Source organism: Pogona vitticeps, chromosome 2, assembly GCF_051106095.1.
Source record: "Pogona vitticeps strain Pit_001003342236 chromosome 2, PviZW2.1, whole genome shotgun sequence".
NCBI lineage: Eukaryota > Metazoa > Chordata > Lepidosauria > Squamata > Agamidae > Pogona > Pogona vitticeps.
Genome location: NC_135784.1, coordinates 9,490,895 through 9,505,061, shown reverse-complemented (window position 1 = coordinate 9,505,061; position 14,167 = coordinate 9,490,895). Strand labels below are relative to the sequence as shown.

Here is a 14,167-nt window from a genome sequence, read left to right as displayed (position 1 = left end):
GGTGGGGGAAACGGCCGTTCTTGCCCAGCCAACCCTTCAGAGGGATGGGCTTCTGCCCGGAAACAGGTGACGCAAAAGGAGCAAGAGGAGAAGCGACGTCTCATAGGGTCTCCATTGTCTTCAGCCTATCCCCTGAGTGTCCCCGGGTTGCCAGGCAACCCCCTCATAGACGCCATAATACGGCAGGGCGATACCCAAGGGAAGCACCCCAGGAGGGCTTCCGCCCAGGAACAGGTGACGCGCGAGAGAAGTTCTCATTGGGTCCCCATTGTTCTTCCCTGGGCGGAGCCAGAGCCTGCAGACGGAGTCAGAGTCTCCCCCCCTTCAGCCTTGTCCTCTTGAGACACCAGAACTCCGGTGGGTGGGTGGAGAGTCTGGATCAGTCCACCATTGAGGAAGAGGAGGACGATGGCAGCTGGGAAGGCAGGAGGATTATAAGCTGTACCCTGGTGGCACGATGTTAAATCAGTATGTATGGATTTATATAATAAAAAGAAAATTAAATAAAATTAAATAAAAGGAAACGAGGAGGAGGACCGCCACCCCCACCATCATTAAAGGGGGCGAAGGGCTGGATGGAGAGTGGGGGGGAGAGATGGCAAGCGAAGCCTCCCCCTTTATGCCCTGCGTGGACTCCAAGGCAGGGAGGGCGTTGGGCTTCCTGGGGAGGAAAAGTGGGAGGAGGTCCCTTGAAAGGCTGAAGGGGGGGGAGACACCCCCAGCGTAACCTCCCCTTTCTCGGAAAATTGGCCTGAAATCACAAGGAAACTGAGGCCATCCACTTCAGGGCTCCACAGGGCTCCTGGCCAGTTTCTCCCAGAGGGACTTCACAGGATGCTGCGTTCCCGCCCACCCCCACACCCCCATGGAAATAAAAATCTCCCCCTTGAAGAAATTTCCCTCTTTCTCCAGACTCAACCGGGACTACCCATTGGAGTCACACTATGCAACCCAACTGGGAGAGACTGGAGCAGGTCATGGTGGTTGCCCAGAGTCAACTGGGAGGTCACCTTGCACCCCAGATTTCTGTTTTGCCCCTCTCCTTTCTACAGAGAGACCCCCACCATCCCACTCTTTATCCTTTTTTAGTATTTTTTTTGTTGGGGAGGGGATTTTCTTCCTCCGTCCTGATCCAGCTTGTTCCCCACTTTCGTCCCTTTTCTGCAGGATGGGGCCGAGGGGGCTGAGAAGGAGCACTGGGCCCTTTCATCTGTGAGGAGGGGCCAAGAGGCTGCACTCCGACCCCCTGGCCGTGTAGCGCAGCCAGATTTCCCCTCTCCAGTGGAGAGAGTCTGAGGGAGGGAGTCTCTCATGACAGAGGCAGCCTGCCTTCTGCGCCTCGCAAGACCCGGGTCGCAAGTTGTCTAGTGACAATCCCTGCCCCACCTCCGCTGCCCAGCCTGTTCTGTTTAACCTGCAGATTTTTGTCCTCACCCTCAGGATAGAATGCTAGTGCTTTTAGCTAAAAAAAGAGAAAAGACATCCAGGCTCCCAAAGTTAGGTCAATACCCTTGTGGGCAATGCCCTTGTGAGTGGGGTTATACCAGTTGTGATGATATTGGGTGGGAGATGGTCTGTTACCCCTCCTCCTCCTCTCAGCCAGCAGAATCAAGGTAGCCCTATCAGCCGACCTTCTGATCTGCACATGGGACTGTTAAAAGCCGGGTGGGTCCAATGAGACCTGACAGAAAAGGGAAAGGCTGACCTGAGATCTTGGTAGGCGAGGAAAGGAGAGCCGCCCTTTTTTCCCCTGAAGACTGATGGCTCCCTATTGGTTTCCAAAAAGTCCTAGTGGTTAGAAGGTCATCACAAGGAGATCACGCGAAGCAGACCCTCTCCACGGAACTTGCCCTCAATAAGCCCCCATAAACTCAAAAGAAGGCCGGCCTCCCCTGCAACCCGAGCCATCTCCTGCCTGATTTAGGGGCCCTGAAAGGCAGCAAAAGCTGGCCTGCGCAAAAGGGGACAGGATGGAATCCAGCTCCTGTCCAGGTGGCCTGAGACTGGCCGTCTTCCAGGAAGGTCTCCAAATCAGGACAAAGGGAGAGATTAGTTTTCCCTCAGGGCCTGCTTTGGGATTTCAACTGATAAGGGGTAGGAGTTGGCGAGTTTTAGTAGCCGCTCATTTTTTAAAATAACTCATCAGCCACATTCACAGTTTCTACCCCAAGGCAATTGATGCCAAGTGGTGGAAGAACGGAGGGGGCTTGGATGCCAAGACTCTTTGCGTGAATGTGCTTCCTAACTCAGACAGGACCTTCCACACCTGGCTCAGTATTGAGTCTGACCCTGAGGAGCGCAACCAATATCTTTGCACTGTGGAGCACGACAGCCTGCTCAGGGATCCTGACCCAGCTGTGGAGAAGCCGGGTAAGAACCAGGAAGGGATGAGGAGGAAGGCTAGTTGAAGGCCAGTATTTGCGGAGGGGTTGTCTCTTGTACACCTAGTTGCAGAACTGGATGTGCCATAAGCCATGCAACAGACACACACCTTCCTGAACGGAGAAAATGATTACCTGTCTGAAGTAAATGGAACAGGATCCTGGGCTAGGACGTTCAGGATGGCTCCGTGGATGGGAATACCGGGAAAGCACTGAAGGTGGATCAGAACGAAGGTCATCTTTCTGGCCCTTGCATTTGGTCCAGGCAGTGATCAGCCACCAGTCCCAGTGGGAAACCCATCAGAGAAGGGAGGGCGGGCAGATGGTTGCACTCCCAGTCCAAAATCCTGTTCCTTAGTGTAGAAAAGTGCACTCAAGGAGGCTCCTTGCATCCCTGAGGAATTCAGTAATTCAGCTCATCCAAAAATTCCTCTGACAAGCCTGCTCTAAATGCAACTTATTGTAGCAGAGCAAGGCACTGAGAGAAGCTGCCTTTCAATCAATAGAGTTTATGAAGGAGCTGATTCCCTAAATCCCAGTTAATTCAATGGTCATACTCTAGCGGGATTTACTATACTAAGCCAGTGGTTCTTAACCTTTGTTACTCGGATGTTTTTGAACTGCAACTCCCAGAAATCCCAGCCAGCACAGTTGGTGGTGAAGGCTTCTGGGAGTTGCAGTCCAAAACTCCTGAGTAACCCAAGCTTAACTGGGTGGTAGCTTGTGGGTCATGTTCCACAACAAGTGGTATTGGTCAGTTTGCAACCTAATCATTAACCGCCATCCTGACTGGTGAGGGTGGATGCCGCCAAACCACTCTGAATTTATTTCCTTGCAACCAGAGAAGCAATCACTGCATCTTGTGGTCAAGTTGTCCCTGTTCTTCCCACTACATCTGACTGGAAGGGGGTCTCCAACTGTTTGGACATCTTGAGAAACCTTTCTGCCCAGCTGCGGCCCACAGAAGGCCTTTGCTGAGGATGGGGATGAGGGTGGGGGAGGCAGGCTGGTCCTCCGAAGGGGGGAAAGGGGAGGAAGTGGAGGTCAGGAATTGACTGAGGGGAAGGACTGCCAGAACATCAATGTTTTTAGTTGCTATTTAAAAATACCCAGCGAGGGAGCTGCGCGAATATCAGGAGGTAGATTATTCCAGAGGCGAGGAGCCACCGCTGAGAAGGCCCGATTTCTTGTCTTTTCCTTCTGGGCCTCCCTCAGCTTTAGGCTCCTCAGCCTCACCTCCTGGCTCGCGCGAGTGACACGGATAGATCTTGGTGTGAGTAGGCCCCAAACCATTTAGGGCTTTATAGGTAAGCATCAACACTTTGAAGTCAATGCGGAAGTGGATGGGCAGCCAATGCAATGCGGCCAGATTGGGTGAGACGTATTGGTATTTTTTCATCACACTGAGAAGTCTGGTCGCTGCATTCTGCACCACCTGAAGTTTCCGCAGCAGCCTCAAAGGCAGCCCCACATAGAGCACATTACAGTGGTCTAATCTTGAGATTATGAGCGCATGCACCAAGGTAGTGAGCGCCCCTACATCGAGATAGGGCCGCAGCTGGGCTATCCGCCTCTCCAGCTTCCGCTGTCTCCCTCCTTGGGAGGAAGAGACACCCCTGGCTCTTTATTTCCAGACTCTCCCTTCCCTTCATTGGCCTAGACTTTGGATTCTTCACCCGGAACTATATCTTCCTGGTTTTCTCTGTGACCTCATCTCTCTATCTTTCTGTTCTCCCCAAAGAGGTTTCACTTCTCTGACAGGTCATATGTTCTGTCTCTGGGGCTCCATGGGCTTCTTCCTCCTCTTCTCAGGAAAGGACGGCAATCCAGTCAGGATGGGTTCAGCCCGACTTTCTTGGTCAGATAGACAGCCAGTGACAAGGTGTTTGAAGTTCATCTGGGTATTTCATAGGAAGTCTTTTCATTGTTGCAGTGATTCCAGGCAATTCCAAAACTTGTTAATTCTGTACAAGTTCATTTATTTACATTGTTTTAGATTCCATACTTAAATACACTAAATTAAAAAGAAAATATAAGGCACTCTTACAGGCGTGAGGGAAAAAAAATTCTTGGTAGAGATCTCTAAATCCAAACATCATACAGTTACGCAAAAACTGCAGGCTTAATTAAAATACATCCTTGCACCACGTAAAAAGATGCAGCAACTTAAATTTGGATAATAGGGAAAATTTAAGGCGTGTTTGAATCTAAAATCCAAACACATTAAAACACTGGTGCTCATAATCCGGAAAAACAGAATACATCTTCAGAACACTTTGAACTTCCTAAGAATACGATAAAAATAATTTTAAAAGTATTATTTTCCATGAAAGAAATGCAAAATTCTTTAAACTTTAAAATAAATAAATACAAAGTAAAAAAAAAGCACTGGTTGTTGTGGGTTTTTCGGGCTTTTTGGCCGTGTCCTGAAGGTTGTTTTTCCTAACGTTTCGCCAGTCTCTGTGGCCGGCATCTTTAGAGGACAGCAACCAGAGCCACAGAGAGTGGTGAAATGTTAGGAAAAAGAACCTTCAGAACACGGCCAAAGAGCCCGAAAAACCCACAACTACCATTAGATCCTAGCGGTGAAAGCCTTCGCAAATACATTTTTAAAAGCACTATTTGGCTATAAGTGTGTTGTTAAGAAACAGAAAATGTTGTTCTCACCCAGACGTTTGTAAAATCCACTGGTGGCTGTCATTGCCACACTGTTATCTTTCCGCTCTTCCAAGGATTTTCACCCAGCATCATGAAACCAAATATCTACAGTATGTTTCTCCATTCCTTTCTGTTTATTTGTTTATTAAAATTAAGTAATACAAACTCATTGACACCCTCTTTAAAATTCAATTACTATTATTTAGGAGGAAAAAGCCTTCTAAAACAAATGACAGCTTCTCACTCTTCACTAGAGTGGGGTCTCGACTTACGAACTTAATCAGCATTGGAAGGTGGTTCGTAGGTCGAAAAGTTCGTAGGTCGAATTTGCATTTCCCATAGAAATACATTGAAAACCATTTAATCCGTATCTGCTCTTTTCTGTCCATAGAAATAACACTTTGTGAGAGATCTTTTCCAATTTTTGTATTCCTTTATTCTGCATCAGTCAGAAAAACCTCTGACCCAGTGCAGTCCAGGGCCTGAAGAAACCAGAACTTAAAAAACAAAACTTTAAACTTCTTCCAACAATTCCTGCCATGACAAAGCAGACTACTCTGCATAGAAGCGCCTAGTTATTCATAAATAATTCTCTCTCTATATATATCTATATATCTATATCTATATCTATATCTATATCTATATATATATACATACAGTGGTGCCTTGTTTAACGAGTGCCCCGGTTAACGATGAATCCGCATAGCGATGGCAAAAAAGCAAACTCTTTTGCCATCGCTTTGCGATGTTGCCTATGGGGAAAAATCGCTTTGCGATGTTTTCCCCATGGGCCCCATTTTCCCCCAGCTGAGTGGTGGGAGCCTCCAAAGGACCGCTCCCGCTGCTCAGCTGGAGGAAAATGCCGGTGGTAGCCTCAGAAGGACCCTTCCGAAGGGTCGTTCCAAGGCCACCGCCGGGATTCCCCTTTGGAGGGGGCATTTTCCCCAAGCTGAGCGGGAGCCCCGCTGCTCAGCTGGGGGAAAATGCCGGCGGTAGCCTCGGAAGGACCCTTCCGAAGGGTCCTTCCGAGGTCACTGCCGGGATTCCCCTTCGGATGCCTGAAAGGCATCCGGACCCCTGCCGCCGCCGCCGCTTGGATCCACCCCGCGGCCAGTTACCCCCACCATGGTCGGACTCTCAGGAGTCCGACCATGGATGGGGTAGCCGGTCCGACGCAGATTCAAGCGGCAGCGGTGGCGGCAGGGGTCCGGATGCCTTTTAGGCATCCGGGGCTAGGATCCGCCCCCCGGCCGGTTCCCCTTCCATGGTCGGACTCTCAGGAGTCCGGCTATGAATGGGGTAACCGGCCGGGAGGCGGATCCAAGCCCCTACCGCCACCGCCGCCGCTTGGATTCGCCCCCCGGCCAGTTCCCCTTGCATGGTCGGATCAGACCAAGCAAGGGGAACCTGCCGGGGGCCGGATCCAAGCGGCAGCGGCGGTGGTAGGGACTTGGATCCGCCCCCCGGCCAGTTACCCCATCCATGGCTGGACTCCTGAGAGTCCGACCATGGAAGGGAAAGCCGGCCAGGGGGCGAATCCAAGCGGCGGCGGCGGTGGTAGAAGCTTTGATCCGGCCCCCAGCCGATTCCCTTGCATGGTCAGATCAGACCAAGCAAGGGGAACCTGCCGGGGGCCGGATCCAAGCGGCGGCGGCGGCGGTAGGAGTTTTGATCCAGCCCCCAGCCGGTTCCCCTTGCATGGTCAGATCAGACCAAGCAAGGGGAACTGCCCGGGGGATGGATCCAAGCGGTGGCGGCAGCGGTAGCGGCTTGGATCCGCCTCCCTGGCCGGTTACCCCATCCATGGCTGGACTCCTGAGAGTCCGACCATGGAAGGGAAAGCCGGCCGGGGGTGAATCCAAGCGGTGGCGGCGGTAGGAGCTTTGATCCGGCCCCCAGCCGGTTCCCCTTGCATGGTCAGATCAGACCAAGCAAGGGGAACCGCCCGGGGGATGGATCCAAGCGGCGGCGGCAGCGGTAGGGGCTTGGATCCGCCTCCCTGGCCGGTTACCCCATCCATGGCTGGACTCCTGAGAGTCTGACCATGGAAGGGAAAGCCGGCCGGGGGTGAATCCAAGCGGCGGCGGTAGGAGCTTTGATCCGGCCCCCAGCCGATTCCCCTTGCATGGTCGGATCAGACCTAGCAAGGCGAACCGGCCGGGGGACGGATCCAAGCGGCGGCGGTAGGAGCTTGGATCCGGCCCCCGGCCGGTTCCCCTTGCATGGTCGGATCAGACCATGCAAGGGGAACCGTCCGGGGGACGGATCCAAGCGGCAGCGGCAGCGGTAGGGGCTTGGATCCGCCCCCAGCCGGTTACCCCATCCATGGCTGGACTCCTGAGAGTCCGACCATGGAAGGGAAAGCCGGGCACGGGGTGGCTCCAAGCAGTGGGGGCGGCAGAAGCCATTGGGACACCCCCTACCCTGTCCCCGCCGCCGCTGAGAGCCTTCCGAGCTCTCAAAGGGCTTTCTCCATTGTGTGTGGGGGTGAAGCCCTTTGAGAGCTCGGAAGGCAAATGTCGGTGGTCGGCGGTGGCTTTGGGGTCCATCCAAAGCCACCGCCGACTGCCGACATTTTCCCCCAGCTGAGCGGCGGGGCTTTGAAGCTCCAGCCACTCAGCTGGGGGAAAATGCCAAAGGCCCCATTTTCGGTCAGCTGGTCGGCGGTTCCAAAATGGCCGACCGGCTGTGCTGCCTCGCTTTAGAGGCACCGAAAATGGCCGCCCCTATGGAGGAACATCGCTGAACGGTGAGTTTATCCTCCATAGGAACACATTAAACAAAGTTTAATGTGTTCCTATGGCTTTTTCCGTCCCGTTCAGCGATGTTTTCGCATAGCGACGATTAATCCGGAACGGATTAACGTTGCTATGCGAGGCACCACTGTGCATATATATATATATATATATATATATATATATATACACAGTGGTGCCTCGCTTAACGAGCGCACCGTATAACGATGAAATCACATAGCGATCCGTTTTTTCGGATCGCTAATGCGATCGCTGAACGTTTATTTAATGGGGAAAAATTCGCTTTGCGAAAACCGGGGATGTGGTGGCGCTGCGAGTTAAACCACAGAAGCCTCTCTGCTGTAAGGTCTGTAGATCTTCAACTGTAAGATAGAATCCATGTGATGGACTGAGCCAACCTAGAGGTTCGAAAGCATGCAAATTTGAGTAGATAAACAGGGACCACCTAAGTGTGAAGGTAACAGCAGTCCGTGTCAAAGTCCCATTGGCCATGTCACCACGGAAGATTGCATTCCAACAAACATTGGCTTTATGACTTGGAAACAGGGATGAGCACTGCCCCCTAGAGTCGAACACAACTGGAAAAAAATAGTAAAAAGGGACCTTTATCTGAGGACACCAGTTACTAAAGCTCTTTCCACATTCCATACATTGATGTGGTTTCTCCCCAGTGTGAATCCTTTGATGTACCCTAAGCTGACCACTCTAACTAAAGCTTTTTCCACATTCCATGCTTTTATGTGGTTTCTCCCCAGTGTGAGTCCTTTGATGTAACTTAAGGACACCACTGTCATTAAAGGGCTTTCCACATTCCATGCATTTATGTGGTTTCTACCCAGTGTGATTCTTGTGATGTAACCTAAGGGCGCTACTGTCACTAAAGCTCTTTCCACATTCCATGCATTTATGTGGTTTTTCCCCAGTGTGAGTCCTTTGATGTAATCTAAGGTGACCACTCTGACTAAAGCTCTTGTCACATGCCAAGCATTTATATGGTTTCTCTCCAGTGTGAATTCTTTGGTGTAATCTAAGGACACCACTGTGACTAAAGCTCTTTCCACAGTGTATGCATTTATATGGTTTCTCCCCAGTGTGAGTCCTTTGATGTATCCTAAGGTGGCTACTCTCACTAAAGCGCTTTCCACATTCCATGCACTTATGTGGTTTCTCCCCAGTGTGAGTCCTTTGATGTAATTTAAGAACACCACTGTAACGAAAGCTCTTTCCACATTTCATGCATATATATGGTTTCTCCCCAGTGTGAGTCCTTTGATGTACTTTAAGGACACCACTGTTACTAAAGCTTTTTCCACATATCATGCATTTATGTGGTTTCTCCCCAGTGTGAGTTCTTTGATGTAATCTAAGGTGACTACTCTGACTAAAGCTCTTTTCACATTCCAAGCATTTATGTGGTTTCTCCCCAGTGTGAATCCTTTGATGTAACCTAAGGTTGCCACTGTGAGTAAAGCTCTTTCCACATTCCATGCATTTATGTGGTTTCTCCCCAGTGTGAGTCCTTCGATGTACTTTAAGGGAACAACAGTGACTAAAGCTCTTTCCACATTCCATGCATTTATGTGGTTTCTCTCCAGTGTGGGTTTTTTGATGTAACCTCAGGTTACTACTGCGATTAAAGCTCTTTCCACATTCCATGCATTTATGTGGTTTTTCCCCAGTGTGAGTCCTTTGATGTAACCTAAGGTGACCACTCTGACTGAAGCTTTTTCCACATTCCATGCATTTATGTGGTTTCTCCCCAGTGTGAGTCCTTTGATGTAACCTAAGATCGCTACTGTGACTAAAGCTCTTTTCACATTCCGTGCATTTATATGGTTTCTCCCCAGTATGAGTTCGTTCATGTGATCTAAGTTCACCAGTCCGACTAAAGCTCTTTCCACATTTCATGCATTTATGTGGTTTTTCCCCACTATGGGTCCTTTGATGTAACCTAAGGTGACCACTCTGACTGAAGCTCTTTCCACATTCCATGCATTTATGTGGTTTTTCCCCAGTGTGAGTCCTTTGATGTAACCTAAGGTGACCACTCTGACTGAAGCTCTTTCCACATTCCATGCATTTATGTGGTTTCTCCCCAGTGTGAGTCCTTTCATGCAACCTAAGGTGACCACTCTGACTGAAGCTCTTTCCACATTCCATGCATTGATGTGGGTTCTTCCCAGTGTGTGTGATTCCATGTGACCTAAGGGCACGGCTGTCACTAAAGCTCTTTCCACATTCCAAGCATGTATATGGTTTCTCCCCAGTGTGAGTCCTTTGATGTAACCGAAGCTGACCACTCTGACTGAAGCTCTTTCCACATTCCATGCATTTATGTGGTTTCTCCCCAGTGTGAGTCCTTTGATGTAACCTAAGGTGACCACTCTGACTAAAGCTCTTTCCACATTCCAAGCATTTATGTGGTTTCTCCCCAGTGTGACTCCTTTGATGTAGCCTAAGATTGCTACTGCGAACGAAGCTCTTTCCACATTCCATGCATGTATGTGGTATCTCCCCAATGTGAGTTCTTTGATGTGACCTAAGGATAGTACTCTGACTGAAGCTCTTTCCACATTCCATACATGGATACATTTTCTCCCCTTCATATGTTCTTTTATGTCTATTGAGGTGACATGCATTTATGTGGTTTCTCTCCTGCATCAGTCCTTCCATGTAAAGTCCATGCTTGCCCATTCCTATTTTCAATTCTCTGTTTTCCTGCTTGATTGTGAGTTCCTGACCAGGTTTTCCCAGATGTTGCCGGGCAATTCTCCGCCTGTTCATCATCTAGTAGAATAGAAAAAGAAGAAAACAATCACATCCAAAATCTGCACGAATAAGGAATGATGTGTCCGGGTTCCACCTGAGTCACAGAGTAGGAAGGAAAGAAAGCCAAAAAGGTGAGGGAAGAGAACCAGGGGAGGGGATGATGCCAGACTGGAGATTATTCCTTTGGGCTTGAGGTTGGATGGGCTCTTGAGTGAGGGACCATATGGAGCAAGGAGTCATGAAGGGAGGATCATTTCCACACCCACGTAAGTACATAGAATTCAAAATAAGTTATGTTAACTTTTTTCCTTCGCAAATTCTCCCCAATGATTATACTTAAGTTTCCAGAAAATCAGAAAGGAATTCCTCAAACTTGATTAAAGAGGAGCCAAATAATTGAATTTAAGGATTTTTTAAAAGCAAAAATGAATAACAAGGGGGGAAAGGACAGTGTTAGAAAGGAAGTGTGAAAGTGGATGAATGCAGCTAGATTATTTGACTCAAGAACGGGTAAAGAGAAGTTAGTGGTAGATGCTGGGAACTGACAAAGTCTGCAGAGATTATTATTCAGAGGGAGAAGAGAAAGGACAAGTCCACGAAACGGATGGGACGTAGAATTTATAAAAGGCTATTATGTTAGGGAGTATGCCATTCTGTTTAAGTGAAGCAGTTGCATACACCAGCAAGCTAGGAAACTTATGTTATATGCCATATATGGTAATGTTCTATTACCCTGAGCATGCTCAGTAAGAAGATATGTTATGTAGGTTCATATACAGTGGTGCCTCGCATAGCGAGGTTCATTGGTTGTAAAAAAACATCGTTATGGGAAAACATCGTTAAGTGAAATGAGTTTTCCCATAGAGATGCATTGAAAACCGTATAATCCGTTCTAATAGGAACGGATTATCCAGTTTTCTCCCTCCCCCGCGGCTTGGATCTGACCCGCGGTGGCTACCTCAGCCATGGCTGGACTCCCTAGAGTCCGGCCATGGCTGGGGTAGCCGCCGCGGCTCAGATCCAAGCCGCAGGGGAAGAGTGGGGGGTCCGGATGCCTTTCAGGCATCCCGGGCTTGGATCTCACCCCCTGCCGGTTACCCAAGCCATGGGTAACCGGCGGCGGGAGGATCCAAGCCCGGCATGCCTGAAAGGCATCCGGATCCCGCCACCCTCCCCCCGTGGCTCGGATCCAAGCCATGGGGGGAGGGTCGGAAGCATAGCCGGACTTCAGCCGGCTAAGACGCCGGCGATTGGGCAGGAGGAGGTGGGAAGATTCCCCCACCTCCTCCCGAGCGAACGCCAGATTTTCAGCTGGCTGACAGGCCGGCGATCAGGCAGGAGGAGGTGGGAAGATTCCCCCACCTCCTCTCAAGCGAATGCCTGCTTGTTCAGCCGGCTGACAGGCCGGCAATCGGGCAGGAGTAGGTGGGAAGATTCCCCCACTTCCTCCCGAGCGAACGCCGGGTTTTCAGCCAGCTGACAGGCCGGCGATCGGGCAGGAGGAGGTGGGAAGATTCCCCCACCTCCTCCTGAGCGAACGCCGGGTTTTCAGCCTGCTGACAGGCCGGCGATCGGGCAGGAGGAGGTGGGAAGATTCCCCTACCTCCTCCCAAGCGAACGCCCGCTTGTTGAGCTGGCAAATGGTGCCTATGCGGAAAACATCGCAAAGCAATTTTTCCCCATAGGCAATGTGACGAACACGGGTTCGAAAACACACGTGTACGCTTGGACAGAGAGCAATCAGGAGTTTGCACATGCTAAAATGAGCTGAAAGAGTCCAATTCAGCCAGCCATGCTACAACACTCCTTCTCACAAGTCTGCCCACATAAGAACACCCTGGTACTCTCAGATATTATTGTGAACAGGTCAAGTGGGCTTTGTAGTCCTTAGACTTAACTTGCACCACTGACAGGACTCTAAGTAAGCTAGGCCGAGGCAGCACTCTCAGATGACCCTATGGCAAGTGTACTGTTCAGGAAACCAAATGAGTTTTATATTCTTTATTTTATTAAAGAAAAAGCATGTTACTAAGCCAAATTAAACCAAAACAAATAAACTAGCATTGTGCTGTTTAGTTACACAGTTGTAGTGAGGCAAAGAAAACATGAAAAATAGAAAAGTATTCAAAAACCCAAAAAGCCATTAAAAAGAATAAAAACAGTTCCAGTCCAAGAAATCATTAGTAAACAAAATAATCCAAGTTGGTTATAACAAGGCTATAGTCCTCAGTGATCCTATAGAATAAAAACCCCTAAACAAAAGTAAAAATCCATTATATGTCCCATAGTCCTTAGAAAAGAAAAATCCAGTAAATATACCATAGTCCTTACTAAATTACAAGAGCATAGTCCATATGGAGTATTCCAAGAAAAGAAGTCCATAAAGAATATTCCATAGGTAACAGTCCATAGAAAATAGTCCATGTACAGTCCTTAGGTAAAATCCCATAAGTCCAAAAGCAATCCAGCAAAGCATAGAAACCAGTCCATGTAGGTAGGCCACCACACACTCTCTCAAGACATCAGGGTAAGTCCCATATGGCTGAAATGTAGGTCACGAATCACTGAAAGGTCGGTCTTGGAAAGACAAAGTCCATAGGTAAAAAGTTCCTTTTTCAAGAGTAACTGGCAAGGGCCTAATGCACCTTCCCACGATGTCATCCAATCAGGGTCCGTTACTAGGCAAACAGTCCTGTTACATCACATGAATTCTTTCTCATACACAGCAGATGTTATTTGGGTTACGGTGGTTTCTCAAAGAGTCACAACAATTTCCATCTATCTTATCACACAGAGTCCTTCTCAGGCCTTCAGAATAACATGCTCTCTGCTCGCCTAGAAAACAACTTGTCAGCATAGCACAGATATTATATACAAAGAAACAAAATGGAACCTCTCTGGCTCACTTCATAATTACAAAACCCATATGCCTTTAAAAGATTTTAACTTAAAAACCCATCTCATCACAGGCAACATCGGTACGCAATCGCAAAAGCCATCGCAAAAAAGCCATCGTTATGTGGATTCCTCGTTATACGAGGCACTTGTTATACGAGGCACCACTGTACTGTATGGCGATTGGCTGTGTAACCCTTGTATTGGAGGACATTTTGTTTTTCATAAAATACATCACGGCTGACTGTGTCACTTTGGAACCCATTTGGCCCTTATCTTTGTGTCCTGTTTGATTCTTCCACACCTGTGTGGCGGCCGGACCACTCTACGCCTCGTGTTGTTGAATGCCAGGTCTGTATCCAATAAGGCCCTTCATGGATTGCTGCCTTGTCGTGGTGAAGGGGCTTGAGTAACTCAGAGAAGCTATGGGCTATGCCATGCAGGGACACCCAAGACTGACAGGACATAGTGGAGAATTCCGACTAAACGCAATCCACCTGGAGTAGGAACTGGCAAGCCACTCCAGTATCTTTGCCAAGAAAACCACATGAAAAGAAACAAAAGGCTAAAAGATATGACGCTGCAAGATGGGCCCCTCAGGTCGGAAGGCGTCCAACATGCTACTGAGGAAGAGCGGAGGACAAGTACAAGTAGCTCCAGAGCTAATGAAGTGGTTGTGTCAAAGCCGAAAGGACGCTCAGCTGTGGA

The 14,167-nt window shown here is 49.1% G+C and overlaps 2 protein-coding genes across 4 annotated transcripts in view; both read right to left on the bottom strand.

Moving 5' to 3' along the window:
* Nucleotides 1–14,167, bottom strand: part of LOC144587340 (uncharacterized) — a 103,338-nt gene that overhangs the window by 39,879 nt on the left and 49,292 nt on the right. The window lies entirely within an intron of this gene.
* Nucleotides 8,540–14,167, bottom strand: part of LOC110070836 (uncharacterized) — a 60,789-nt gene continuing 55,161 nt past the window's right edge. For all 3 annotated transcript variants that reach the window (XM_078387389.1, XM_078387391.1, XM_078387390.1), the window contains one exon: nt 8,540–10,582. In XM_078387389.1, the coding sequence (XP_078243515.1) occupies nt 8,627–10,582 (1,956 nt within the window). In that variant the 3' untranslated portion in view covers nt 8,540–8,626. The remainder of the gene's footprint in view (nt 10,583–14,167) is intronic.